Below are 26,114 nucleotides of genomic sequence, written 5' to 3'. Positions count from 1 at the left end.
AGGGATCTCCCCATCCCACCGTTAGACGCACCCGTTTTAGGAGGCAACCCTTGCAGCAGGGGTCACCTGCACTGGCCTCACCCCAAGGTCAGCTGGGAAGATGTCTTCAAATCACAAAGCCCGAAGCACATGCCCCACCAGCCACCACTAGGGTGGAGAGGCATGTCGGATTTCCTGCTACTTAGTGTGACAGCTGCAGTGCCCCAGCCCACACACAAGGCCATGCTTATGAGGCAGGTGCACCCTTGGGACCTTCACCAGGGTCACTCTGGTCACATTCAGCTTCTCCACTGCCCTGCAGCACTGCACCTTTGGGATCAGAGAGGACGACCTCTTCAAAACACGAAAAAAAGCTGTTCTGTAGAGACTTAGTAAGCTTCTCAGGGCACCCCAGGAACGATGCCGAACCTCAGTTCTACTTCCAATCAGTTGCAATGATCTCACCCCATCAAGGCTCTGGCCTCGAGCTTAGGGCTTGGGGGAGCCCTTCTGAATGCGAGGTTTCTGCCTCCGGGGTGGAAGGCCCCATGCCCTTGCGAAGCCAGCCGTGGTACGGTGCCTGTTTTTAAGAATAAGTGACTTGGAGCTCTGAACACTGAGTTCTCCTCCCTTACCTAAAAATAACATTGGAATTGCCTTCCTCTGGGAAAGAATTTTTGGCCCAGGATGAAATGAAACAGTACTTTGGCAATATTTTCAAAATGATATAAAGGGGAAAAGATCCTCGTTTTGATCACCAAGACAAGTCTTAGTAAAAACCTATTCTTCAGAATCGTTTCAATTGGTTAAAAGAGCATCTTCTTACAATAGCATAGTTCATAATTAAAAATGCACGGTGTAACTGAAATCAGACTCTGAAAGTCCATCGCTAAATCGTTGGTCTCTACTATGGCTAGTGGCTGCGTCCCAGGTACAACCTGTGGCCATTCCCTGACTAGTTCCCACTCCTGTGATTCTGCAGCCATGATTGAACCACGCTGCCGAACAGGAAGTCTGAGAGAATGAAGGAAGGAAAGATCACGGAGTCCATTTGCTGGTTTGTTTGTTTGATTGTGTATCTGTCTATCTGTGTGTTGGTGCTGGGGACTGACCCAGGGCATCGTGCATGCTGAGCCTGTGCTCTTCCACTGAGCTACACTCCCAGCTCCAGTTCCTTCCAAGAACCACAAAACCTAGGTTCTGAGCATCTGTGTCCCACCGCTGAGGGTGAAGAAACTGCAGTGTGTCAAAACGAAACGAATCCCTCTTTCTGTGAGGGCTGCTCCCACACCCCTGAAGCCCCGCGGGGTTCTCTGTTGCCACACCACGTCTGGGGGAGGAAAGGTCCTGCTTAGAGTGACAGGCAGCTCTGGGCCCAAGTAAACAAGAGCAAGACAGAGTACAGACCACACAGGGCTGACTTCAGCCAGGAGGAGGGTGCTTCCTGGGGACCCACAGTGACAGGAGTGTAGCCTACAAAGCCTGGCCGGGGCAGCGGCACCAGGCCAAGGAGCCAACCCCCAGCTGCACACGCTCCTGAGACCCTGCTTCCACTGACGGAGCACAGTGGACATCCAGTACCTATTCCCCTTCCTCCTCCCCTCCCTAGCTGGGGGGCAGACACCCCCTCATTGTTCATCTTTGAGTTCCAGTGCAGCTGACCCTGCTTCTGGTTCAGCCTGGTCAGTTAGAGAATGGCATCTTCAGATACCCGTGTCTGGTTAAGGGTGCACCTGACCCTAGTTAGATCAGTCCAGACGACTGAACTCTAGAACTTCTGTGTGAACTGCCAGGAACACGGACTTCCTCTTTGCCTCTAGATTTGAAACTGGAGGAAGGTGGGTGAAGGCATGCACCCTGATGCTTCCCCCAGAGATCAGGTGTCAGATGGAGGCTGGCGGAGGACTCCAAGCTAGGAGGGAGGTGTCCTAGTCATCCTGGGAAACCCTGCTGACCAACGGAAGCCAATCTTGCCCCAAGCTCTTCCCCTGTGTCAGGCAACAAATTCTTCCTTTAACTTAAGCCACCTGGGCTCGGTTTCCTGTCAGTCACAGTCTAAGGAGCCCAGAGTGAACCTGTCATTACAGATGGTGTCTATGAAGCAGCTCCAGGGCCAGGCCTGGTGCTTCGGTTACCGGGTAAACCTAACCCCAGCAGTCCTCTGCTTATCAGCAAAGACCAACAGCTGAAAAAACTGCACAGCGAGTTGTCATGGTGTCATGTGATACTTGGGTTTCGTCCTGACTCAGCCCATCCAATGGCTTCCCACTGGGATAAAACCCAGACAGCCCTGCTGATGGCTCCTCTCTCAGCCCCAACACCCTGTGCCTCCCATGCCCGCTCCAGCCACACAGATGCTTCTGTTCCCAGACACAGACACAGACGCTCAGTCCCACTGGCCTGCGACTCGCCCACTTCATCCGGTGGGCTCTGTCTGCTCGCCTTCACAGCTGGATTCCTTTTGACGCTGAGGTCTCTGCTGCAGTGCTGCCTTCCTGGCCCCTCACTAAGTAGCCCATGCCACCACTGAGTTTCATTTTCTTGACCCTCTGAAATTTTCTTGTCTGTTGCTGATCTCTCCTTTTAGAACATCAGCGAGGTGAGAAAGGGCCTTTCCCTCACTCTCCGCCACACACAGTGCCCACTCTGACACAAGAAAGGCATGCCACAAATCTGTGGTGGGAACCCAGAGGCTGCTGGGCAGGACCGAGGGGCTTGAAGGTGACTGCGCAGGACAGGGAAGGGGAGGCCCTGGCATGCACCACAGTGCCAGGCGAGGCACAGGGGGGCAATGGCCTGGCAGCTGCGTGGGACAGCTGCAGCCAAGTAGGAGGGCAGCACAAGGGCCCAGGCTGGGCGGGCCTCACCCCAGGGGTGACTGAGCACTCGCAGACAGCAGGAGATGACACCTGTGTTCTGAAGTCTTACCCAATAAACGTGTACTGAGGAGGGGCCTGCTTGGTCCGGCCCATGATCCGAATGTCACAGATGGCAGCTTCAGTTGAATCCCGGGGGATGAATTTAATGCACAGCCTCTTCTTTCTAAAAGCCACCTCCTCTAAAGGAAAGGACAACAGAGAATACATGAGTTTTCCAGAGATGCCTCCCCACGTCTCCGCACGTCTTCCTGGGTGGCAGAACTGATGGCTCCACCTTGCCCTGGCTGGGGCCAGAGTGCACGGCCACGACACCCAGGGAACTAGTCCCGGCCCCGCACCTAACCCCCGCTGTGCAGAGACCCACAGCTGACCCCCAGGCCCGTGCATTCCACCACGCAGGCTGTTCTTTCTACTTTTTCTTACAGAAGTCTTGAAACATACCCCAGTGTGGAGGGGACCGCAGAAGAAACCCACGTGCCCGGTCACTCAGCTTCTGTGCTGCTGACCACAGACAGGCAGGTTTCAACTCTGCGGCCATCCCTTTAGTCTTGCTGGACCTTCAAAACGAACCCCCAATACCACAACCCGTCCCGCATCAGCTCCTTGGCAGGCATTTAGGACAGATGCATGGAACCGCGCACCACGACCATTCCTACAGCAATCAACGAGGCACCTGTGTCCTCTGACAGAGCCCACGTCCAAGCTGCACTACCAGCTGATCTGGATTCTGCTCCAGACCACGTCTGTGCATCACATTTGGTCACAGTCCCCTGGCTCCTTTTGTGTATACTGACCTGACCCTGCTCCTTTCCTCAGGGCACAGGCAACCCGCGGAGACAGGCCATCCCTCCAGTTGAGGTGATGGAGCGAAAGGCCGGGTTGGATTCAGGCCAACCTTCAGGAGAGTCCACCTCATAGATGGCACGTGTCCCCTTCAGCGTTGCATCCGGGGACACTTTCATGGTGCTGCTGGGACCCTGCTCACAGAGTCCCCAACCACAGCTCTGGAAGCCTTTTCCTTACCGCCAGGTGCTACTGCTAAGCCCCAGACTCTCCTGAGGTGTCCCAGTGGTGCCTGTCTACACCTGCCCCTCCTCCGCACTGGACAGGTGGAGTTCTTCTACATAAAAACTGACTTTTCTTCATCAACGATTTGGTCTTCCCCTTCATGGGAAAGGAAGGACATGGCCTGTGATTCTTCTCTCTCCTCGCGCAGCCTGGGTGGGCAAGTGGGTGTGTGGCTGTTCACTTGTGCTTCTGAACACAGGCCTGTGATGGCCACTGTCTCTGGGCTACATCCACCCCTGCCGTTTTCTGGTTCTGGCTCTGTGACCTCAGCAGTGCCACTCACATCCTCTGAGCCTCCGTTTCATCATGTGGAAAGGAGCTGGTGAAGCCCCACCCGACTGGGGACGTCAGGTGACAAGTACCATTCACCTGACCAGCCCTGGCTCATAGTAGGACTCAGCAAAGTTGAGCCCTGAGGAAACTTCCATCAAAATGACTGTCAGTCCCGGTGTAAGAGCGGCGTCTGTGCTCAGCGTTGACCTTCAGGCCTTCCAGTCCGTGGCAGGAAATCTGCACTGACAGCCCACTCAAGCTTAGGAGCGGAAGGCGAGGGTCCTACCCGTGGTCCACGGGGGAACAGCCACGGGGCTGCTTGGTGGCTGTTATTTTTGGGGGTGAGGGGGAGTTTTCTAATAAGAGCCAGACCGACTCCTGCAGGTTCTTTCCACAGGGGCAGAAGCCAAGGGCTTGGTCAGATCTAGAAGCCATCAGAGTGTCCTGAATCCAGACCCAAAGCGCTGTCTCCAGCGAGCCAGAAACGGTACCTGGGGGCGGGGTCAACACAGCCCTGCACCTTCGAAACCTATCAGCTGCTGCGGTCAGCCTTTGGGAGCGAGGGGGGCCGCTCCTCAGAGGCACCCCAAGTGCGGGTGTTGCATGGGCGTCCGCCGAGCTGCTCCTGGCTCCCCTCCTCGCGCGGCAACGCGGGATAAGGACGGAGTCGCTCATTACACACGCTTAAGCGGGCCTAATTTTAAGTAAACATATTATACATAGTCAATAGAAATGTGTTCAGTCATGCTAATGAACACAGAGAAAGTACACAGCACTTCACTAAAACAAACAGTCTTCCGGTTTTTAAGTGCTCTACCACTGCAACAAGCTGTGTTTTCAATTAACTGCAGGAGTCTCATCTTTTTGGGTGACTTTATGAAATCAGGGCCTCAAATACGCTCACACGACACAGGACTGACCACAAAGCTCTCCTGTCCCCTGGGTAGAGCTCCAGAAAAAGGCCCGTGTCGGGGGTGAAGAGGCTCCCTTGATCCAGCCTCTGGTGCAGCACCTGAGGGGACCTGGGCCCTGACCTTGGCATGTCCACAGCTGGCCAGCACCCAGAGCAGCCCCAGACATGGGGACACGCTTCCCAGCCAGGACGGCTGGCCCCCACCGCCAGACCATGGGCTCTGAAGGGGCTCCACCCTGGGCCCCCACAGTGAGCTGCCTCAATAAACCAAGAGGAACACACAGAATGGGGAGCCCCCGTGGCTCTGCAGGGTCAGTACAAAGACACCAGGTGTCAGGTAACTGCCAAAAACAAAAACCTGAAAAGAGCCCGGGGGAGGGTGGGAACCAACGCCAACTGCAAGGTAGACGCGTCCGCAGGAGGGCGAGCAGAGCGACGGGCCAGCATGTGCCAAGCGTCCAGGCTCGCCAGCAAAACACGCAGAGGAAAGCAGGAGGATTAAAGTGGTGAACTCAACGAGAGCTGAGCACCTGCGCTGACGGAGGTCTGCGGAATCAAGCACGAGCTTCTGTCGTTAGTGACACTGTGCGCTGGCGATTGGGACGTCATTTAGCCACAGAGTGTGATGAAGCTTACCTTACCGAGGCCATACTAAAGGCAAGGCGCCATGTGGGGCACTGGGCTGGCTCAGACGCGAGGTGTCCCCCAGGAGCTTACATGTGAGACAACACAAGACCTTTCAAGGTAAAAGGCTGAGCTTTAACCTAATCAGAGGATTCGTCATTGGCATGGATTAACTGGGGGGACTGTAGACAGGTAGGGTATGGCTGAGGAAGAGGTCACTGGGCGTGTGCCCTGGGGGTTGACATATCGTCCCTGGCGACTGGAGCTCTCTCTGCTTCCTGGTGCCACGTCCTGAGCCGCCTTCCTCTGCTACGGCCTCTGTCATGATGCTCAGCCTCACTCAGGCCCAGGGCTGAACCTCTGAAACCATGAGACAAAATAAACTTTCCCTCTTTACGCTGTTCTCATCAGTCTTTTGGTCACAGTGATCCAAATGCTAACAAAACAGGCGGGTACCTCAGGTGACTAAGAAAGGAACCAAACATGGGTCTTGTCCTCAAAGGAACAGCTGAGTAGCAAAGGCGGGGGAGATACGTGTTGCTGTCGTGCACGCTACCAGCAACAGGGAGACGCCCTTCACGTTCCTCTCGCTTAACAGGTGAAGGAATAGAGGCCCAAGAGTAGGAAGGGATTTACCTGGAGCCCCACAACTTCAAGGGCAGAGCCAGACTGCACATTCTGCAAGATGGACTTGAATCCAGGGTCCACCACCACGCCATGCGGCAGTGTGTCCCAACAGAGGTGAAGGTAGGAATTGGAGGTGAACTGAGGGCTTTGCTCCCGTCTCCCGCCCCCATGCTTGCCTTTGCCCGCCTCCTGCCTGCTTCAGTGCAGGTGTGCTCTGCCAGGCATGCGCACAGCAGCGGAGGCGGCAGACCACGGCCTCGGACGGGTCACTGGCTGCAGTGCAAGCCCCTGTGAGCAGCCCGGCTCCCTGCAGGACTGTGCTCCCTGGGGGACGGCGCCAGCCTTTGTCCACCTCTCCACCTGAAGCCTGCAGCACCTGACCCTGACCATGTGGAAGGGAGCGTTAGCTGCCTTCCAAGCGGAATCAGGATCACAGGCAGTTTCCTGAGGTGAGCACAGGGCAGTGGACTTTCCAAGTGGAGGAAAGGAAACTGCAGGCAAGGGAAACAGCAACCCAAATACTCCGAATCAGAAGAGAAAGGGGTACCAAGGGCACAGAGTGGGGTAGGGCCCGCACAAAGCCTGAGGACCGGGACACAAGGGACTCACCTGGAGTCAGAGTACAGCAGACTGCAGACAAGAAGTCCTTCAGAACCCCCAGGCGTCCCAACCCACTGACTGTCAATACCAGTCCTGTCAACATCCCAGTGGGCTTCTTTGCAGAAACTGACAAGCTGATCCCAAAATGTGAGTGGAAATCCAAGAGACCCAGATTAGCCAAAATGATCTTGAAAATGAACAAAGATGATGGAGTCATGTGTCCAGTTTCAAAACGTGATACAAAGTTCCGGTAATCAAGACTGTGCAGAGATCAATGGGAGAGAATCGAAGCCCAGAAGTAAGACGCCCCACTCACAGTCCGGTGATACTCCACAAGGGCACTGATGCAATTCAACGTGGAAAAGTCTTCTTTTCAACAGATGGGGCAGGACAACCGAATATGTACAGTATAATAAAGTTAAGGTCAACTAAATATGGATCAAAGACGTAAGTGAATGAGCTGAAATGATAAAACTCTTAAAGAAAACACAAGCATAAAACTTGGTGACCTGGGATTGGGCAGTGGCTTCTTCCATGATGCTAAAGCACAGCCACTAGATCCGTGGAGCTCCAGCAGAGGTGGAGTTTATGTTTTGAAGGGCACATCAAAAACATGGAAAGAAAACCCACAGAATGGGAGAAAATTTTTGCCAATCAGCTCTCTGACAAGGAATTTCTACTTAAAATATATTGAAATACTCTTACAACTCAATAATAAAAGACAATCCCATTACCAAACGAGCAAAGAATCAGAAAAGACACCTCTCCACAGCAGGTACATGAACGGCCAACAGCACCTCGGGCACCAGGGAGCTATAAATCAAGACCACAAGGAGACATCACTTGGCACCCATGAAGACAGCCGGAAGCAGAGGAACCCACAAGAACAGGTGTTGGTCACATGTGGAGAAATCAGCCTCACACACGGCTGGTGGGAACGTGAAGTGGTGCCCCTGCCCCAAGAAACAGCTGGGTGTCTCCTTAAAAGTGAAGCACAGAGTAGCACATGATCCAGCAACGTCATACACCTGAGAGAACTGAAAACGTGCCCATTCAAAAACCTGTGCGGGAACGTTCGCAGCAGCATTATCATAACAGCCCAGAAGTGGAAACAACCAATATCCATCAGCCAAGTGGATGACCAGCACGGTGTCCTCTGGAGTGGTGCTCGTTTGGCAATGGAAAGCAACGCAGCTCTGGGCCACGCCACCGCAGCTCCGGCCCTGCAGCCATGTGCTGAGGATAGACGCCTGACACACTGGACGGCGTGCAGCCTCATCCCACCCAAAGGACATACACAGAATAAGCAAATCTGTTCGAAAGCAGATCTGAGTGGCTGTCCAGGAGTGTGGGGTGGGGGGACGGAGGAGGTGAGGGCCTAAGCAGTGGACGGCCATGGCTAGGGGTCCAGATTTTCCTTTGTGGTGATAAAACTGACAGTGGTCTGTAAATATTCTAAAAATCACTGAATTGTACACTTTAAATGGATGAATTAAATGATGTTGAACTGTATCTTAATAAAGTTACAAAAACCCCATCTGCATACGTATGTAAAACCTGTCTGTCCCGACAGTGCGCTGTGTCAGAGGTTGGAGGCAGACTCCAGCACGCATGCTGGTTACTCCCCACCACTGAGCTACGACCCCAGCCCTCTTCATCCTTTATTTCAACAAGGGGTCTCGCTCAGTTGCTAAGGCTGGCCTTGAACTTGCCATCCTCCCACCTCAGCCTCCCGACCTGCTGTACAGCATGGCTCCCCACCTCTAAATGTATGTGTGATCTTTGCTGAAGTCTGTAAACCCTAAGTATTTACTAGAACTAATTTTTTTTTTGCATAAGCAAAATGGGTGAAATGATACCCATTCCTCTAAAGAGGGATTTCTTGAACATAAAACACTACGAGGTAGGTAAACCACAGGGGCCAATGCATGGTAAACACACCATCAACACCAGCCAGTGTGACTTTCAGCTCGGTCACATAACAACAGACGCTAAAAATGACCTGCCGTTAAGGTGAGGAGGCCACTGAGAAACCCAGATTGGCTACACGGGGGTGGGGGCTCGCTTGCTTCATTGAAACAACAGTCCTGGGGGCCTACGCAAAATGCCAGCCGGAAAATGGCACACGGGCCACAGAGAGCCTGGGATGGGACCAGCGTGGAAAAGTGAGCAAGTGTGGCTGAGAGTGAGAAGGGCACTTCAAAGGTGAACTGGCCTGTGCCTCTCCCCCTTCCCTGCTCTGCCACAGTGGATGCCCAGCTGGGCAACAGGTCACCAAAAATAAAACAAGTCACACTAAACCAGAACAAGGAAACTCAAACACCCAGACCCTTCCAGCTCTGCCTACCACCACTGCCACAGGACTGCACGCAGGACAGAGACCCAGGCGCCCAGCGTCCCGAGCAGCCCTGTCCATCAGCAGGTCACTGTGCTCAGCACTCCTCCGCAGTCAGGGTATTCAAACTCAGCTTCCGTGCCCACTAACTTGTGGTCTGTTCTGCTTCTCACCGCCTTGTTCGCTTTTCGAGCCCCAAATTGACAAATGACTGCACTTGAATTCCCTGGGCATCTTTGATTTCTTTTCCCTTGAGGTCCTGGTCTCGGATGGAGCCTGGCTTCAGTAACACCAGATGATGCACTACAGACTGTCACCAGGTCTGCGCTCTGATCCCAGCTAAGCCGGCTTTAGTGGGGCACCCCTCTAAGAGAAAGGGGCCCTCCGCTTACTTATAGACTGCCTGGGACACTCTGCCAGCCCTGGGGAAGCAAGGAGAACACATGGAGAAAGCAGCAGGCACTGTCCACAGGCACAGAGTAGGACTTCCTAAAATGTTTCCAAAGAAAAATGCACATAAAAAATATCTAAAATTATACCCAGGGGAAGAAGACTCATCATGAGGAGCAGCACTAAAGGAAGACTCACGTGTGTCCACCGTCTCCTGAATCGGGATGAAGCCCACGGGCAGTGTGTCCTTGATGTCAATGAGCTTCATGTCCACTAACACGTTCCCCAAATGACTCTTGGGAAGAAAGGAAAGAGATACAGACTATTAATCTGAGCACGCCTGCAGTAGGTTTGCCATTTTGGCTTCAAGATGCATATTTAACACAATGACTTGTGCAGCTTTACGACAGCAGGTTAATTAGAGGAGGTGACACTTAATGTTCCCCAGCGGTTACTCAGGGACTCTGGTGGCCGCCGGGAAGGAGTTTCATCTGCGGAACCTCAAAGCCACTCACTCAGATGTGGCCTTGGTGAGCCGGGTGGGCCACCCAGCAGACAATGTAGACCGAACCCAGCAGAGGGCAGCTGTGCACATAGGTCCCTGGGCCTGGCCACTCAGCCCTGAGCACATTTCAGGACCAGTCAGTTTTAGAAATAGCAGGTTCCTGGGCACCTGCAGGGGAAGAGCCGCACCTAAACTTAACATGGAGGCAATCGGACTCCTAGGCGATCACCAGCCTGCTACCGACACACATTTGGTTGCTAGATACATTTAGCAAAATCCCAGGAAGCATGAGCTAACATGGCTGCCTCAGTGCTGCTCGTCTTCCCAAACGACACACACAGGGCCTCCTAAGCTCCTGCTCAGTGCGAGCGCTTGGGGTCCACAGTGTGCAGTTCCTGTAACCGGTGTGGAAACATCCTTCTCAGACAACCCTCCATTCTGTAATTGCAAGAGAGAATTCTCTGTGAGCTCGCCGGCACACGCAGCCTACACTTCAAGTTGGAAACAGCCCTAAAGAAATCTGCCCTACAACTTAAATACACAGGGCCACCGTGAAGGTTCCATTAACATCCTCCGAGTCACCCGCAGCCTCGTTCCCCTCTCTCTAGTCAGAGCCAGTTAAGGAGAGAATGATGGGTTCCCTTCCCAAATCTCTCCTGTTAGGATACTAGCAATGCACCCTGCTCGCCCATTTCCTGACGAGCCTTGTCCCCCAAGCCCAGCAAGTGCACACTCTCAGTTCACTTTTCTGCATCCCTGGATCACCGTACAGTTGGTCAGCAACCTCTCAGGCCACTGTCCCCATGGGTTGGTGAGGAAGGGTCTCTGCCTCCACTGTGTGCAGGGCTGCCTCCTCTGGCACAGTGCCGAGTCACAGGAAGCTACTCAGGATCCTCACACCCTCATCTGAGGCGCTCTTTCCCCTTGTGTCATCTTCTAATCGTGTATTTGTGAGGTTATTTGTTTGCTATCTGTCCCTCCTCTGGAGCCGAAGAACCACAGGGACCAGAATGACCTCTGCTCCCACCACAGATCGCAGCCTAGCATAGCGCCTGCCCATGGGAGGTGCTCACTAATTATTCACTGAATATATTAATGTGTTTAGTATGTGTTTTTTTTTTTTTTTTTTTTCTTTTTGGTTCATTTTTTTCAACTGAGTGGGTCATGGAGAGTCAGAAATCAAACTGGATTTGCCTAGAAGGCAAATCTAAACCATATCATGAAAATTACGAACGTATGTTTAACAAATGCGTAATGAACCAAAAGTGTGCAAATGAAATAAATTCTTCAAATTGAAACACGAAGGTCAAGGTGGCCAGTGTAACCCTCCACTGGTGTTCTCAGGGCCCTGCCAGCACCAAGCCCTTCTCCCTCTCTGCGCTCCCGTGTTCGTCAAGCCGAATACGACCAGGTCTCAGGGAGCTGGGCCTCAGGAAGACCATGCGCAGTGTGGCTGGGTGAGAGCAGAGGGGCCCCGGCAGCCTGGAATTGACCTCTGGGAGGCGTTTGAACCGTCAACCCGCAAACATCAGCTGCTTCCAAAATCGCCTGATCTCATCTATCATAATTTTTCTTCGTGGCAGTTGCTTTTCCACGTCGCCACTGCTTTCTGCATTGAGAAATTAACAACCGGGCGTGTTTTCTGCCCCTGCGATGGGTGGGCATTCATCAGCATCCTTCTCAGATGTCTCCTTGACAAGCTGGGCTTACCGAAGTCAACCGCAAACCACTTAGTGACCGCGCCCTCCAAGCTCTCTAAAACGCCCCCCATCCCACAACCACAGCATCAGTGGTGCGGCCATTAAAAGGAGCCTGGGAAAACCCTTCTGTGCATGCAAAAGGGGAGTCTGCACCGTGGACGCTTCCGTAGCCGGAGTGGCCCTCCACGCGCGGGCTGCCGCTGCGCGGGTTTAATACAGTAGGTCTGCGACACCATTAATTTTGCTTGTTCCTCTCCCCTCCCCCACCCATGCTCCCTTTCATTTCCTCCTCATAAATATGAAGAACGTATTCCCAATCCTTGTTGAGCAAATGATTCATGCCAAAAGCCCAATATGCACTGACTCAGGGTATTTATATTGTCTCTGGTAGCCAGTATTTGCTAGTATACTGTAATTATTTTTGACAACCTTGCATTTAAGGTAGCCACAGATAACCAACTTAATATTCAAATGTTCATAAATCCTTCTGTTTAATATCCTCCCTACCTAATCTATGTACATTATTATTACAGGTAATGCAGAAAGTACAGGGCATGAAAAGTACAATTAATCTCGATCCTTCCCCAGGAAGCAATGTCACTCCAAAGCCAGGTTTCTGCATTAATAGTGTTATTGGGGGAAGGAATTTAGGTTCCAGAGGAGCCTCCCCAAACTCCTACACTGGGAGTCTCAAGTCGCCTAATTAAGACTCTGCCCAGTCTCGAGGTCCCACACCCTCCCGCACGGTTGTAAAAACTGCTCTGCACAGCCCTCGTTCACACTGCGGGACCATGATAGACGGGCTGCAAGGCTTAAAGCTCACCTGGCTCCTGCCTCCCTCTGGGATGGCAAGTGGCCCTGCCATCCCCCAATTTGATCCCAAATCAAAATCAATGTATTGATTTGATAGATTGGACCCATTCATTGTTTTTCCAAAAATGAAATGCACCTGCTCCTCACACAGTTTGGACTTCCTCTCCTTACCCCTCACACTGACACACAGCTGCTAAACGACCAGCAAACACTGAGGAAACCAACACATTTTCTATAACACAGTTATTCAAGACACCCAAAACACACAAGCCCCTGTGACTTCTTTGTCATGCTGGACTTGACAAAGTAAAAAAAACCACGTGATCCCAGAGCTCATGACCAGGAAGGAACACCTGGACAGCAGCAGGGGACTGAGGGCATGGGCGGTGCCCCTTTAAGTCCTTGGGAATCTTCCTTGCAGCCCCAAGTCACAGTGAGCCTGCTGACCTCCTGCAGGAAGCACTGGCCAGTGGGCAGAACAGAGGTGACAAGAGCTAAAAACAACCAGTTTAGGTACCCTCCAGGAATAAAGGGGCTGGAGGAGTGTCCAGGGAGCAGTTAGGAAGCCCTGGAATGGGGTCACTCCCAGCCCATGAGCTCAACATCTGGAAAGGCAATGCCACCTCCAGGCCTGCTCCATGGTGTCCCTCTGGGCACAGGGAGGCCAAGGCAGCTGGTGGATGTGCTGCCAGCTCACAGTGCAGGTGTCCCCCCACTCAGCTGCTACCTTCCTGGTATTGAAAATGCATTCAAAAGATTTCCAGCACTCAGTGCCAGGACTCTCCCTACTCATAAACTCAGCACATTACAACCAGTAAATACGTTGCTCTTGAAAGTAGGGGAAAAATCAAAGCAACGACCTGACCAAGTTCTGAACACATTAGGAGTAACTCCCCCAATGAAGAACGATCAACAAAGCAGGAACAGGGCGGGAGAGGATGTAAGCCAGAGAGCAGGATGGCCCACCTGCAAGCACGCTGGAAGGGACACACCCAGGTGAGTGACACGGCACTGGGCTGGGGGCTGTGATGGAGAGGAAGACTACTTCCTGCTCAGGCCTCTGAGTGAAGGCGTTTGAAGTCATTGTTATGGTTTTGTTTTGTTTTTTTAACCATGAACATATATTACTGTTATAACAAAGTTTGTAAAAATGAGTTGGTAAAACATTTTCAAAAATAAATATTTTATTAGAAAGAGAAGTAACTATGTAGGCCAATAATAAACATCTCCACTGAGAATGAAAATCTGACTGCTCCCCACTTGGGGCCAGGGAAGATGGGTGGCCTTGGATAAGCCTTAAACCTGGCCCTCAGTGTCTTTCTTTATGGAGGGGGGATGCTGGGAGAGACTGCCTGAGGGGCAAAAGGGGCACCTTTACCGAGTGCCCAGGGCAGGCCTCATGCAGGGGAGAGGCTCAGTAAAGCTATTTCCCTCTTTTCAAAGACACCCATTAAAACACCTTATTGGGAAAGGCTTGGTAAAGATCTTTAAAGTTTCCTAATTTATGGGTCCAAGTAACAAAAAACAGCACACTAAAAGAAATCTGCCTGTGGACACCCATCTATGAAAACAATGAAATGTCTAATGTCCATAGAGACTCGGAGGGAAGGAGAAGTCCCTTTGGGAGCCCCGGAGTGGGGAGAGACATGCAGGTCCTCCTTTCAGTAGGGCTGCCAGCATCGGCTCCAGCTCCACTGGAAGACGGTCACATCCACACTACCGTGACTTGTCACTTGAAGGAAAGGTAGGCAAATGAGAGCTTTGAGAGAAATTTCCTGGTTTCCTTTGGAGAACACATTTTAATGGAATTCACTGTGCACTTGGGTACGTGGTTAATAATACTGTTAATAAATGAAACATAGTGCTGGCTGCTGATTCTACCCAGTTCACTAAAACAACAGATAAATTAATACAGCAATGAAAATAAACCACAACAAAAAAATGAGGAAATCCCAAACAGGAGTGTAAATTACTCGTGCTCACTCAACAAACAGAAACCATCCCTACACTTACATTTTCTTTGGAAAACGATCTTGTGAAACACAGGTATCTGGTAACCTTGGACTTAAACAAGCCATCTTTCCAGAGGTCAGCATCCACGCCATCTGCCGTCTGTGCCACCTGTGCCAGAGAGACAGGGGAGAGGATCGCAGGTGAGACAAGACAGAGCTGAAGGTGTGTGCAATCCGCTTCCTCTGTACCTGTTCCAATTAACACGGCCCCAACTCTCCTGGCATCTCATTAGTCCGTTTCACTAGGCACAGGGAAGAGAATTTCCAAAAGGGGAAAAGGGAGAACGTGAAAAATACAACTTCTAAAAATACTGTCCCTGGGGAAGCCACTGATTAAAGACACCCTGACAAAAATGGTTCTAAGGGAAAAGAGCAACTTCATTGTAATGGACCAAGAAGGGCTCGGGGAAGTCAGCACATTGGGGTGCTCATTACCATGTACTCAGGAGGGTGGTAGGGTGCAGAAAAGCCCAATGGGGTGTGAAATTCACCTGAGGGGTGCACCTTGCGGGGTGCTTGGCAGCCTCCTGCCCAGGCAGAGCCAGCAGGCAGCAGGGGGGTCTGCTGGAGACTAAAGGGGCATAGGTCAGGAGAACTTGCTCCACACTGTCTTCTGGGCACAAGCCTTGAAAGTAGAATTCAAGGTCAAACTGCAACATGATAGAGAAATGAAACCAGACTTGGTGCCCTGTTTCTGGTCTCACTGGGAAGCCACTGTCTCACATGCAGCTGTAGATTCTCCTGCAGGGAATGCTCTAGGGTGAGGCCTGGGTGCACACTGCTATGCTGGGCGGGGCTGGGGTCTGAGCACGGTGGGTGTCTGCGGGGTGAACAAGAGTCTGTGGGAGGCTGGAGGGAGGCGCAGGAGGCCTGAAGGAGCCTGCTCTCCTTCCTTCCTCTCTCCGGGCTGCTCCGTCACTAGCTGGCCAGGGCTTGGCCTGTGCTCTCACCCAGCTGCCCAACGTGAGCACATCACAGCAGTGGGTGAGAGCCACTGGCCTTGCACCCCATGGTCAGTACGACAAGGGGGCATCCAGGAAGTCTGGGGAGCAGAGCCACGTGAGGGATACACGAGGGGGAATCTGGAAGCCATCACCTTCTGAAGGCTCTTTGTTTGTGTCTGAGGTTTACATGGGGATCCAGTCCTTGATCTGACAAGCTCCTGACGATTCTGACAAGCTGCTGAAAGCAGCTCCTCTCCTTACACAACCGGCCACCATCTAGCCCAGCCCTGCAGACTGAGCTGGGACTACCCAGCAGTCAGCAGCCTCCACCGTCACAGGCCAGGGCGGGGCCAGGCATGACCTTCCTGGAGCCTACCTCAGCCTCCTGGGAGGCTGCCTCAGAGGAGCTGGAAGACAGCTGGCAACAGAAAAATGCTTGTTTTTCAAACTAAACAACTATAAATTAGCAAATACAAGGAGGGGAAAAGACAGGTCTGGATGCTAAGTGTGCAGATCTTTTTGGCCTGAAAGCCGAAGAAGGACTGGCACAGGGATAATGCTGGGACTCGCCTGCACCAAGCGTGAATGCAGCCATCCTCCAGCCCCACAGGAAGGACACCCTGGGACCAGACTGGGCCTTGCAGGCATCTTCCTGGAATGGTCCCACATGAGGATTCTAGGGAAGCAGCACACGGCAGCTGCCTTTCCCACTGTAGCAGGGTGTTCCCAGATGCTTCTTCCAGATCCAGTCACCAAAGGTGTTGTTAACCTACATCCCTTTCCCCAAGTCAGACTGGCAGATGAGCTGAGATCAATGTCACCATGTGAAGAGGGGCACCCTTGACTGACCCAAGGCAGCATCCAAACCCAGTGTGCACACCCCTAGGGCACCATGCAGAAGCTCTCAAACCCCACAGCCAGGACGCAGGGCCCAGGAGGGGAAGGATAGGGAGAGGGCACAGGGTGGAGGACCAAAGGCCCTCTAGGGAACAGGCAGCAGGGAACTCAGGCAGACCTGGACGGAACCTTATGGCTTCGGCAAGTCCTGGGTCCCCCTGCGTAACGTGGACATGCTGCTCTCCCTGGGTCCCTGGTGGTTAGGAGGAGATGCTGCCTGTGCAAGGGGCCTGCCTGGCAGAGACAGTGCTGACGATTCTAAAGGCGAGGAGGTGTGGTCTGACATGGGGCCGCATCAAGCGAAGTCGAGGCAGATCGCTTCCCGCCACCAGTCCTAAAATGCCCAGTAGCCAAATTAGGAACCCGCCAACACGAAGAGTAAGAGAGGAGCACACCAGCAGGACCTGGAGCTGCGGAAGCCAAGCAAGTGGGGCCTCGCAGAGGAGGGGGCTGTCACCAAAGGCCCCCAACCCAGGAGCCCAGGACCAAAGTCACCAGACACCACAGGTGTGAGGGTGGGGAACAGGCCTGAGTTTAGGACTAAAGTGGGTGGACTGGAACTAAGTAGTGATACCCCCAGATCCCGGCCCCATTTGGGGTGTATTTCGGCAGAAGGGGCACAAGCAAGGCTCAGGACTGCAGAACCCCAGCCTGGCAGGAGGCAGGTGGGGAGGAGGTGCAGCTTTGCTAAAAACAGGGGTAACTGTGCACACTGAACACATGTCCCATCACACACCCGGGGCTCGCTGACCTCCTCCCTGCTTCCCAGTGTCTCCCCTAAACATTGGACGTTGAAAGCCAGGTACCCAGAGGCTCACCAGTGCCAGAGGTGGACCCGCACATGGACTCTGGGGGAGGCCCTGACAGAAGTGCCCCACGGTGCAGTCCACCAACTCCAACCCACCAGCCAGGGCCTTGCTCCTATATGGCGACTGACCACCAGACTCAGGGGGTAAGGCTCAAACATGAGCAAAGCACCCGAACCAAAATGGGAAAAGAACTGGAACACATCATGGATAAGGGGAAACCAGAAAGCTAGGGACAACCAAGCCGACAACAAAATCCCTGGGCACCAGGGGACACACAGCATCCAACAAACAAGAAGGGCACACTGAAAACTTCTGAAAGAGGAACTGTGGGAAAACAATAAAAAGAGATCATAAATTTAAAAGTTGTAACTAAAATTAAAAAAAAAAAAATACTGGGAGAAAAAGTTAAGGAAATTTTCCAGAAGGCAAAACGCAAACATGAAGAACCGGACTAGAGGAAAGAACCAAGGCAACGGAAGGAGCAACGCAACACCAACCAGCCAGTCCCAGAGAGTGGCAGGAAGGGAGGAGGGCAAACCTGGCCCTGAAGGGTCCCGAGCCTCCAGCTCTGAGAACCAGAAAGCCACACCCCAAGGCAAAGCAGCAGAATCCCACCCAAACCACCGTCAACAGCTGCGGAGAGGAACAGGTGCTCATGAAGGACATGGAGTCAGGTGCTCATGCTTCTCGGCCATGAAGGTGTACCACAAAAAGAGCTGGCCCTGAAGTTCTGAGGAATGCTGGGCTTCCACACCAAGCCCACCGGTGGCCAAGCAAGCATGAGGCCCCGCAAGACACGTGGCCTGACATGGGGCCACACACTTAGTGTGAAATCCAGGCAGATCTCTTCCCGCCAACAGTCCTGCCAGCAGGTGCCCAGCCTTGGAAAGTCCTCCCGGGCCTCTCTCAGGAAACCGCGGGAGGTTGCAACAGCAGAATCGGGGATTCAAATGACAGGGAGGAAACCACCAACTCCAGGAAACCGGGCCCACAGGACAGCAACAAGGACGATGGCACGCCCGGCCACAGAGGAGGAAGGGAAGAGAAGTCGGAGCGCCACCTCTGGGGGAGGGGTACAGAACTGGGACTGGGCAAAGGGCACTAGGAAGACATAGACACAGGCAGGGGACAAAGGTGTTAGCACTTTCCAAAAGAGAAAAGAGCAGGCATAAAGTTACTGAGAATATTACTCGCTTCAGAGGCACCAGCGGTTTGCACTGTCAGCATGGAAACACAGAGCCTTAGCTCACGACACGGGGACACTGCCTAATGGGGAGGATAAAATGCCCAGGGCAGGTGAAGTAAGAAACAAGCAGCACAATCAAGCGGTTTAGAAGCACGCAAAGTAGAGGAGTCGGAAAGCCGCCGACAGCCAAAGCCACTGCCCTGGGGTGGGGGGCCAGCGGGCCCAGCTTTTCTCATCAGTCTTTTGGCACTCTTTAATTTTCTAACTGTCACCTTGTAAATTTTTAATTTCCACAGGTCTGAGAGCTGGGAAGTGACATGGAAGATGTTAGGTAACACGATTCCTTGTGGATAAGCCACCAGGGTCCATGCTAGTGTGGCCACAGGCACTCCCAAGGCCAGAGTCCACTGCGGGTTAGCCTTCCAATGTCCCGAGGAGAGGCAGCAGCAGCAGCCTGCACAGGCCTTTGGGGACAGGGCTTGGCTCTGTCACACAGCTCAGCCCTCCCATTTCCTTTTCTGGCTTGGGGACCGAGGTCACATTTTAGCAGTTACAGAAGATGATGTCAGGACCCGTCAAGCCTCTGATGTGGGACTGGCTGCCTGCAGCCGGCCTTTAAGACGCTGTGCTGGGGTAGGTGTGACATCCTGCTGGCTGTGGGGCCGGGGCTGCAAGCTCTCCTGAGCGCTCACTGCCTGCCAGGCACCGAAGCAAGTCGCCCCCGACTTGTGACACTGGTGCTGTTCACTCCCCGGTTTACAGAGAAGAAAAGGACAAACTCACCCAAAGTCCTTCAAAACCAAGACGTGTGGGGGCCCTGCCTTTGGCAAAAGCCTTTAGGACAGGGGATCAGCCACATGCACCCTCTCTGGAACATACCAGAAGGACCTGTCCAGATGGAAGGAGTCACTGAGGGGCGCCAGGTGCCCCCACAGTGAGAGGAAGCTGGGAGCACAGGGCATCAATTCGGCACTGACTGCTGCAGACAGGTGGCTCTTGAGGGCACTTTTGGAAATATGTATGTTTCCAGAGTTTTGCTTTGATGACAGGAGTGTACAAGAAAAGCATGTGCTATGGTTTGAAGGTACCCTCCAGAACTCATGCGGAAATGTAACTAACTGTCACAGTACGAAGAGGTGGCCTTTAAGAGGTGATGAGTCCACAAGAGTTTTCCTGACAGTGGGATGAGAGCGGCCCCTCCTCTCCTGCATGTGACACTTTCCGCCATGTTAAGACACAGCAAGAAGGCCTTCACCAGAGGTGGCAAAACCTAGAGTGCAGCACAGAAGTACTGGTTTTTACACCAAATGGCTTATTTGTTTTGTAAGACCAGGTCTCAGCAGCAGCCCCGGTGGTTTTAAAAGGCCTGCCTCACACGCTCAGGAAAGGCCCAGCGTTTTAATTAAGTTCTCTTGGTTGCAAGACACAGATGCACTCAAGATCACCTAATTAAGGGAGAAAGCACAAGGATGTCTGCATAAGATGTGCACAGAAGCCAAGGGGAACCCAAGCCACCCAACCTCATAAAGAGAAGGCACTGCTGTCCACTGGGCCACACGCAGGATCCGGGCGCCAGGCTCTGGCTCCGCATGCCCGCCCCGCTCTGCGAGCCTTTCCAGCCGGGTGCTGCTCCCGGTACACTCTATTCTCCTCAGAGCATCAGGGCTACCAGGTAGGTGCCTTTACCGTCTGATTTTAATGGAGGAGGAAGCTGAGGAGCAGGAGGCCCGTCGGTGTGGCCTGTCCAGCCTCAGGATGGCATGTGCACGTGGACCTGTGCCATGACACGCTACGCGGGGAAAGTGCTTATCAAAAGTATACAAGAGGACACACGTAAACAGCACTCCTACGGCAGCGAGGAAGACCACTCCAGTCAAAAGACAGGCAAAGGCCACCAACCGGCAGGTCACAGCAGCAGGGCAAACGGCCGAGGGACATCAAACACGTTTGGCTTGATGGTTATGAAATTTAAGGAAGAATAACACGATGCAACTGTTTTTCAGCCAAACTGATAAGGATGCTTTGAAAGGTGGCAGGGGAGAAAACACCAGTGCTGAGGGGCGCGGCAGTTGCCCCTGGGGGTGCATCAGTGGCCCACCTCAGCTTACCAGAGGCACCATATATCGCAGGCCTCAAAACCGTACCTGTCCGAGCCCAAGGAGTTCTTCTTCCGGGAGAGCATGCGGACGTGGTCAGTTTTGTGCACAGCGTGCCCCAGTCACCTGCCCCAGTCATTTGCCCCTTCGCTCCAGGTGTGGTGAGCTCAGGTCCCCAAGGCTGCTCTGGTGCTACCAACAGAAGGAGACAGGCCAGTCACAGACCCCAGGAGCCACACTCCAGGTGCGGAAAGCACATAACAAACACAGATGCAAACCAGTCTTAGGGCCTAACTGCCTTGTATAAAATGCAGTAGGGCAATGGGCCGGGAGCTGGAGGGAGAGGGATGGGCCCCCTACACAGGGGGGCAGGGGAGTGCACTCTGAGCAGGAGTGGGATGGCGCTGGGAGGACAGAAAGCAGCCTGCAAGTTCTGCAGAGCAGGGAACGGCTACTGCACAGGCCCTGCGGGGACACCAAGTTGATGGACTAGGGGACAGAAAGGTGGGCTCCCTGACTGGAGCCAGGTGTGACGCCCGCTGGGGCTCTGTTTATACAGGTGGAGGTGAGAAAGGATAAACTGCGTTGAGTACAGCCTTACAACGAAGACTCTGGAGCCATTTAAGCAACATTAGGGGCACAGATCTGAGATCACAAACAGTTCAGGGTGAAGAGTAAGTCACAGGTGGCTTATACAGGGCGACTCCAAGTCTATGTTTTAAAAACTGTATACAGAAGGATTTAGACAAACAGAAAGCAAAGTGTTAGCTGCTGTTTGGCTCTGCACAGTGGAGATTATGGATATGTTTTTCAAATGTTCCTTAATTTGCCTGTATGTTTCTCATTTTTTTGGTTAATGAGCATGTATAGCTTTTATAATGAGAAAAATCTCAATTGTAAAGACTTCATGTGTTGGGGGTGAGAAACTTGAAATCTGAGGAAGTTAAGCTTGGGAGTACACTGTAACTCAACCAGCTACGGGGCTAAGCCACCCAAAGAGGAGCCAGGCAGTCAATCATTAAGCGCCCGGGGGGGTTTCCACACCGGAGTCCAGTTCCCCCTGCCCGGAGAGACACTCTCCAAAGTCACGTGCACCACCCATTTCCTCAACCTCTTCACACCCTGTGTTTAAAGAGAGCCCACCCACAACTCAAAGGTGCACTCGCAGACAGTGAGCAGCTGAGGGGCAGGAAATTCTGCAGACATTCCAGAGAAAATATCTGGCTGACAGGATGCACAGGAAGGAAGTTCAGAGGCCTCTGGACATGTTGGATCATCCACTGTGGAGACGCTGGGCCCAGGGCAGGCTGTGCAGCAGCTTAAATTCTTAAGCAGAACGGTTTGGGTGCCGCGGGGTGGCAGAAGCCTGGCTGCCTGTCCTTCTGGTCCCTACCAGGAGGCAGGCTGCTCCAGACTCTCCACAACCTTCAGTGAAGTAGAGCCAGCTGGCATACTCGGTGATAAGTCAGGAGCCCTTGGGTGCTTTTTGGTTCTGATTTGAGTTACATCATTTTATTACTTCGTATTCTGAACAGAGATCTCGAGTCTGCCAGACCTTCGGCCAAAATGTCTGATGCTGTAGAGCAAAGGAAATGGAGAGCAAATTTCTGTCCCTGAGTCCAATGTGGCTCTCGCAGCCTCTGGGTTGTTCTCTCCACCCACAGGACCCGGGGACATCACGACTACCTGCCCCTCTCACAGCTAGCTGACAGTGCACAGCCCTCTCCCCTCTGGCTCTTCCCTCAGATGAGTCTGCCCTGGTCGTGTGGCCATGTTCTGTTGCCTGAGTGCCTATTTCCTCAGCACGTCGTTCAAGTGGAAATGGTCTTATCACTGGGGGCCGGACCGAAAGAACCTGCCACTGCGGAGCCTCCCTGGAGCCACCAGCAGGAAGAACTTGGAGTTCTGGAATCAGGTGGACTCGAGTTCAAGGCCCAGCTCTGAAACTTTCTTATAGCATTTCCCAAAGTCACCCTGTGACTCTGAGCATCATCAGAAAGCAGAAACCAGCAGTGATAGCTATCCCATATGAGAATGTGTGAGGATTAAATGAGAAAAACACAAAATCACTTAACCCACTGGGAGAGCTACCAATAAAAGGGCACACGATGACAGATGCTGACGAGTCAGACCTGAATCGGCAGGGGGCACAGGGACATAGGCGGTCACCTAGAAAGCAATCTGGCAGTTCCTCAAAGTGTCAAACACAGAGTTACCACAGGGCCCAGCAACCCCGCCCCCAGGTACAGACCCAGCAAAAACCACAGCCTGTGTGCAGACAGCCTGGGCACAAGCTTACCCCAGAGTGGCATTGAAGCAGACGCCACAGCCTGAGGAATGACTCAGGGCCATCCGTACAATGGACGCTGTCCAGTCATAGAAAGGAATGAGGTACTGACATTCAGCAACAGGGATGACCTTGAAAACCTCATGCTGATCAAATAAGACGGTCAGGATTTTATTCATAGGAAAGGTCCAGAAAGGGAAAGTCCATAGAGATAGACAGTGGACTGGCAGCTGCCGGGGACTCAAGGGGACTGGGGAGGACTTTGGGGGATGACTGCTCTGTACTCAGACAGTGGTAATGGCTGTTCAGCTCTGTGAATACACTAAAAACCACTGAACTGTACACATAAGAGAATGGCTTTTGTATATGTGAACTGTATCTCAATAAAGCTGTTACTGTTTTTAATGCAGCCACCTTAAAAATGTTGGTTATTTACTATCATCTCTGGCCTTAAAGTTGAACCCTGTCTCATTCAGTGGCTACTTTTCTGAATACCAAGACCGACGCCCTGCTCAGCACACCATCAGATACAGCCAAACTGCCCAACAGACCATAAAAGAGTGCCAAACACCAACACAGGGACGGTCGCAGAACATCAGCAGCTCTGGAGACAGGACTTGCCTCGCTCCACCTGCTGCTCAGGTGCCTGAGCCACCCCGGCACCAACAGGACGGACTCCTGGGTGGGGCAAAGAAAGCAGAGGACAATGGTCACAAGTCCTGGCTGTGCACCTCCTGAAGGGAAAGGTGGTCACACAGGGTGGTCAGTTCCTGGGACTGTGAGGCCCACGAGAGGGGAGGTGGGGGACACAGCCCAGCATGGCAGTCCCCTCCCTGTTCCGCTCACAGGAGGTCACAGCAGGAAGGCCTGGGCCAGAAGGGCCCCTGCCTTGCCTCACCCAGATGGCCAGGTCGGGACATGGCCTGAGCCTGCACAGACCTGTGGGGAGCAGCCTCGGTGGCCTGGACAATGCCCTGTGGCTGGTGGGCATTTGGGTGATGACCCCCCTCACGGCCACAGGACACCTGGTCTCTCCCAGAGCTCTGGGGATGACAGTGGCTAAAGCCAGAATACTCAGGCACAGCCTTCGGACACCTGGTGACCACCGATCACTGAACAGAAAACCAAACCAGAACCCCGCTTCAGGGCTAAAGCAAACATTGGTGGATTAAAGATTAAATATGAAAAGCAACTTTAAGACTTTAAGCAAAAATGTGTCATATCTTTGTTTTAACAGAAAGAATTATTAAAGAAACAGACACATGTACAAGAATACTGGGGAATTCCGCTCCCCTGAAATTAAAAACTTTGGTACCACAAAGATGCAAAGCACAAAGGGGAGAGGCAGGCCTCAGACCATCCCACCATGGATTAACATCCAAATAAGAAAATCCAGAACTCCCACAAAGAAACAAGGAAAGGGAACAATCCACAAGAACAATGCTGTGCCGCACACGAGGAAACACTCCACTTCTCCAGGAAATGCAAACTTAAAATGACCATGATAAACCGTTCACGGAGAACACCGCACATGTCCAGCAAAAGACACGGAGTGGACTTTCTGCTCCACCGAGGGCAGCCCAGACCTGCTCCCGACCTTGGAGAGCACATTAGCAGGACGCAGCAATTCCGCTCCTTCACTGCTCCCCAGAGACTCTGAGCTCAAGCAGGAGCACAGTGTCTGCAACACGGTTTGTAGTAGTAAACTACTGGAAACCACCCACATCCTCATTAACAGAAGAATGAGCAAATAAGTCCGTGAAACAGATTTCTACACAGTCTTGAAAATACAAACCAGAACTCTATGTATCAGCAAGGGCACGTCCCAGACAAAAACAAGTTGAAAAATATGTGATCTACATAAATTCATAATCCATGTGAAGTTTGAAAACATGGGAAAATAGGCAGGAATGACAAACACCAGCTCAGAACAGTATACGTTCCAGTAAGGAAGCCGGCATGGGCATCAAAATGTTTTTATTTTTGTTGTGATTAAAAAAATATCTGATATCAACTTGGTGAAACATTAGGATATGGAAACGCTGTGAGGTGGTTGCTCAGACATTTGTTAAACTGTTCTCTATACTTTCCATATATATAAATGTCTTATAATTATTTTTTTCCTCTAAAAGAATCAGATAATAAACCTGAAATAGAAAATATTTTTTTCAGCTACTTGCCAACATGCATAAGGAGTAGAGTTGTCAGAGACAACAAATAATTATTTTGGAATTTTCAGATTTAAACACCACGTGGCACTTCTGGTTGCTAAGTCTGACCACCCCGACCGCAGGCAAAGAGGTGGATTTGTGGAGCAAGCTGGAAGTGGAACCGGAGCCGTGGGAACACACGGATGTGGCCTCCCCCACCCGGGAGCACAGCACCCAGGTAGCAGGAGGCAGGAGTCTACACACAAGACCCAGGGGACACGTGCGTCATTCATAAAAATGAAACGTGCCTGGAGCACCATCTCATGTGTGTCAGAGACGTGCACAGTGACACGTTCCACAGAGGCCGAGGAAGGATCGGGAAGAACAGGCAGAGCGAGGGCAGGGACAGAAGCCAGGGCTGTGGTCAGGAGAGCAGAGGCTTCGGCTGCACTGCTTCACGTTTTAAGTTAAGACCTTCTTGTATTCCTGCTCAAATTAGAAATAAATATTAATATTTTTGTGAAAAGAATAAAATAGAACAAGTCCTATAGGTACGTCCAAACCACCCGCAGAGTGTGTGCAGCAGGGGTGAAGAAGGGTCACGTTTTCACTTTTTTTTTTTTGGTTAGTCATAAGTATTTTATTTGATTTCATTTTATTTTATTTTTTCACAAATGGGGTACAACTTTTTGTTTCTATGGTTATGCACGATGTAGATTCACACCACATTTTCACTCGGTAGTCTATAGAATTCTATAGGGTTTTGATTTTATGAGATGAGCTTTTTCAATTTCAAAAATATCATGAGTTATTGTTCTGATCTCTTTCCACACGGGACCTGGAGGGAGAACTGATGTCGCTGTGGACGACGCATCTGCCCAGCAGGGAAGGCAGGAGGCGCCGAGGAGCTGTGCGGAAGCTGGTCAAGAGCACCTGTGTCCCTGCTGACAAAGGCCTGGGTTCCAGAACCCCTTGGCCGGAATCTGGGGCTGACTTCTCCCCGCACCTCCTCCCCTCCTGGGCCAGG

The 26,114-nt window shown here is 52.3% G+C and overlaps 1 protein-coding gene across 4 annotated transcripts in view; it reads right to left on the bottom strand.

Moving 5' to 3' along the window:
* The window catches only part of MVB12B (multivesicular body subunit 12B), a 184,233-nt gene that overhangs the window by 114,374 nt on the left and 43,745 nt on the right, over nt 1-26,114 (bottom strand). For all 4 annotated transcript variants that reach the window (XM_079112963.1, XM_079112966.1, XM_079112965.1 and 1 more), the window contains exons 3-5: nt 14,720-14,827; nt 9,887-9,983; nt 2,908-3,037 (exon numbers count right to left, since the gene is read on the bottom strand). In XM_079112963.1, the coding sequence (XP_078969089.1) occupies nt 2,908-3,037; nt 9,887-9,983; nt 14,720-14,827 (335 nt within the window). The remainder of the gene's footprint in view (nt 1-2,907; nt 3,038-9,886; nt 9,984-14,719; nt 14,828-26,114) is intronic.

This window comes from Sciurus vulgaris (genome assembly GCF_902686455.1).
Source record: "Sciurus vulgaris genome assembly, chromosome: 15".
NCBI classification, from domain to species: domain Eukaryota; kingdom Metazoa; phylum Chordata; class Mammalia; order Rodentia; family Sciuridae; genus Sciurus; species Sciurus vulgaris.
The sequence above is the reverse complement of the archived record's forward strand: the minus strand, read 5'-3'. Positions and strand labels throughout refer to the sequence as shown.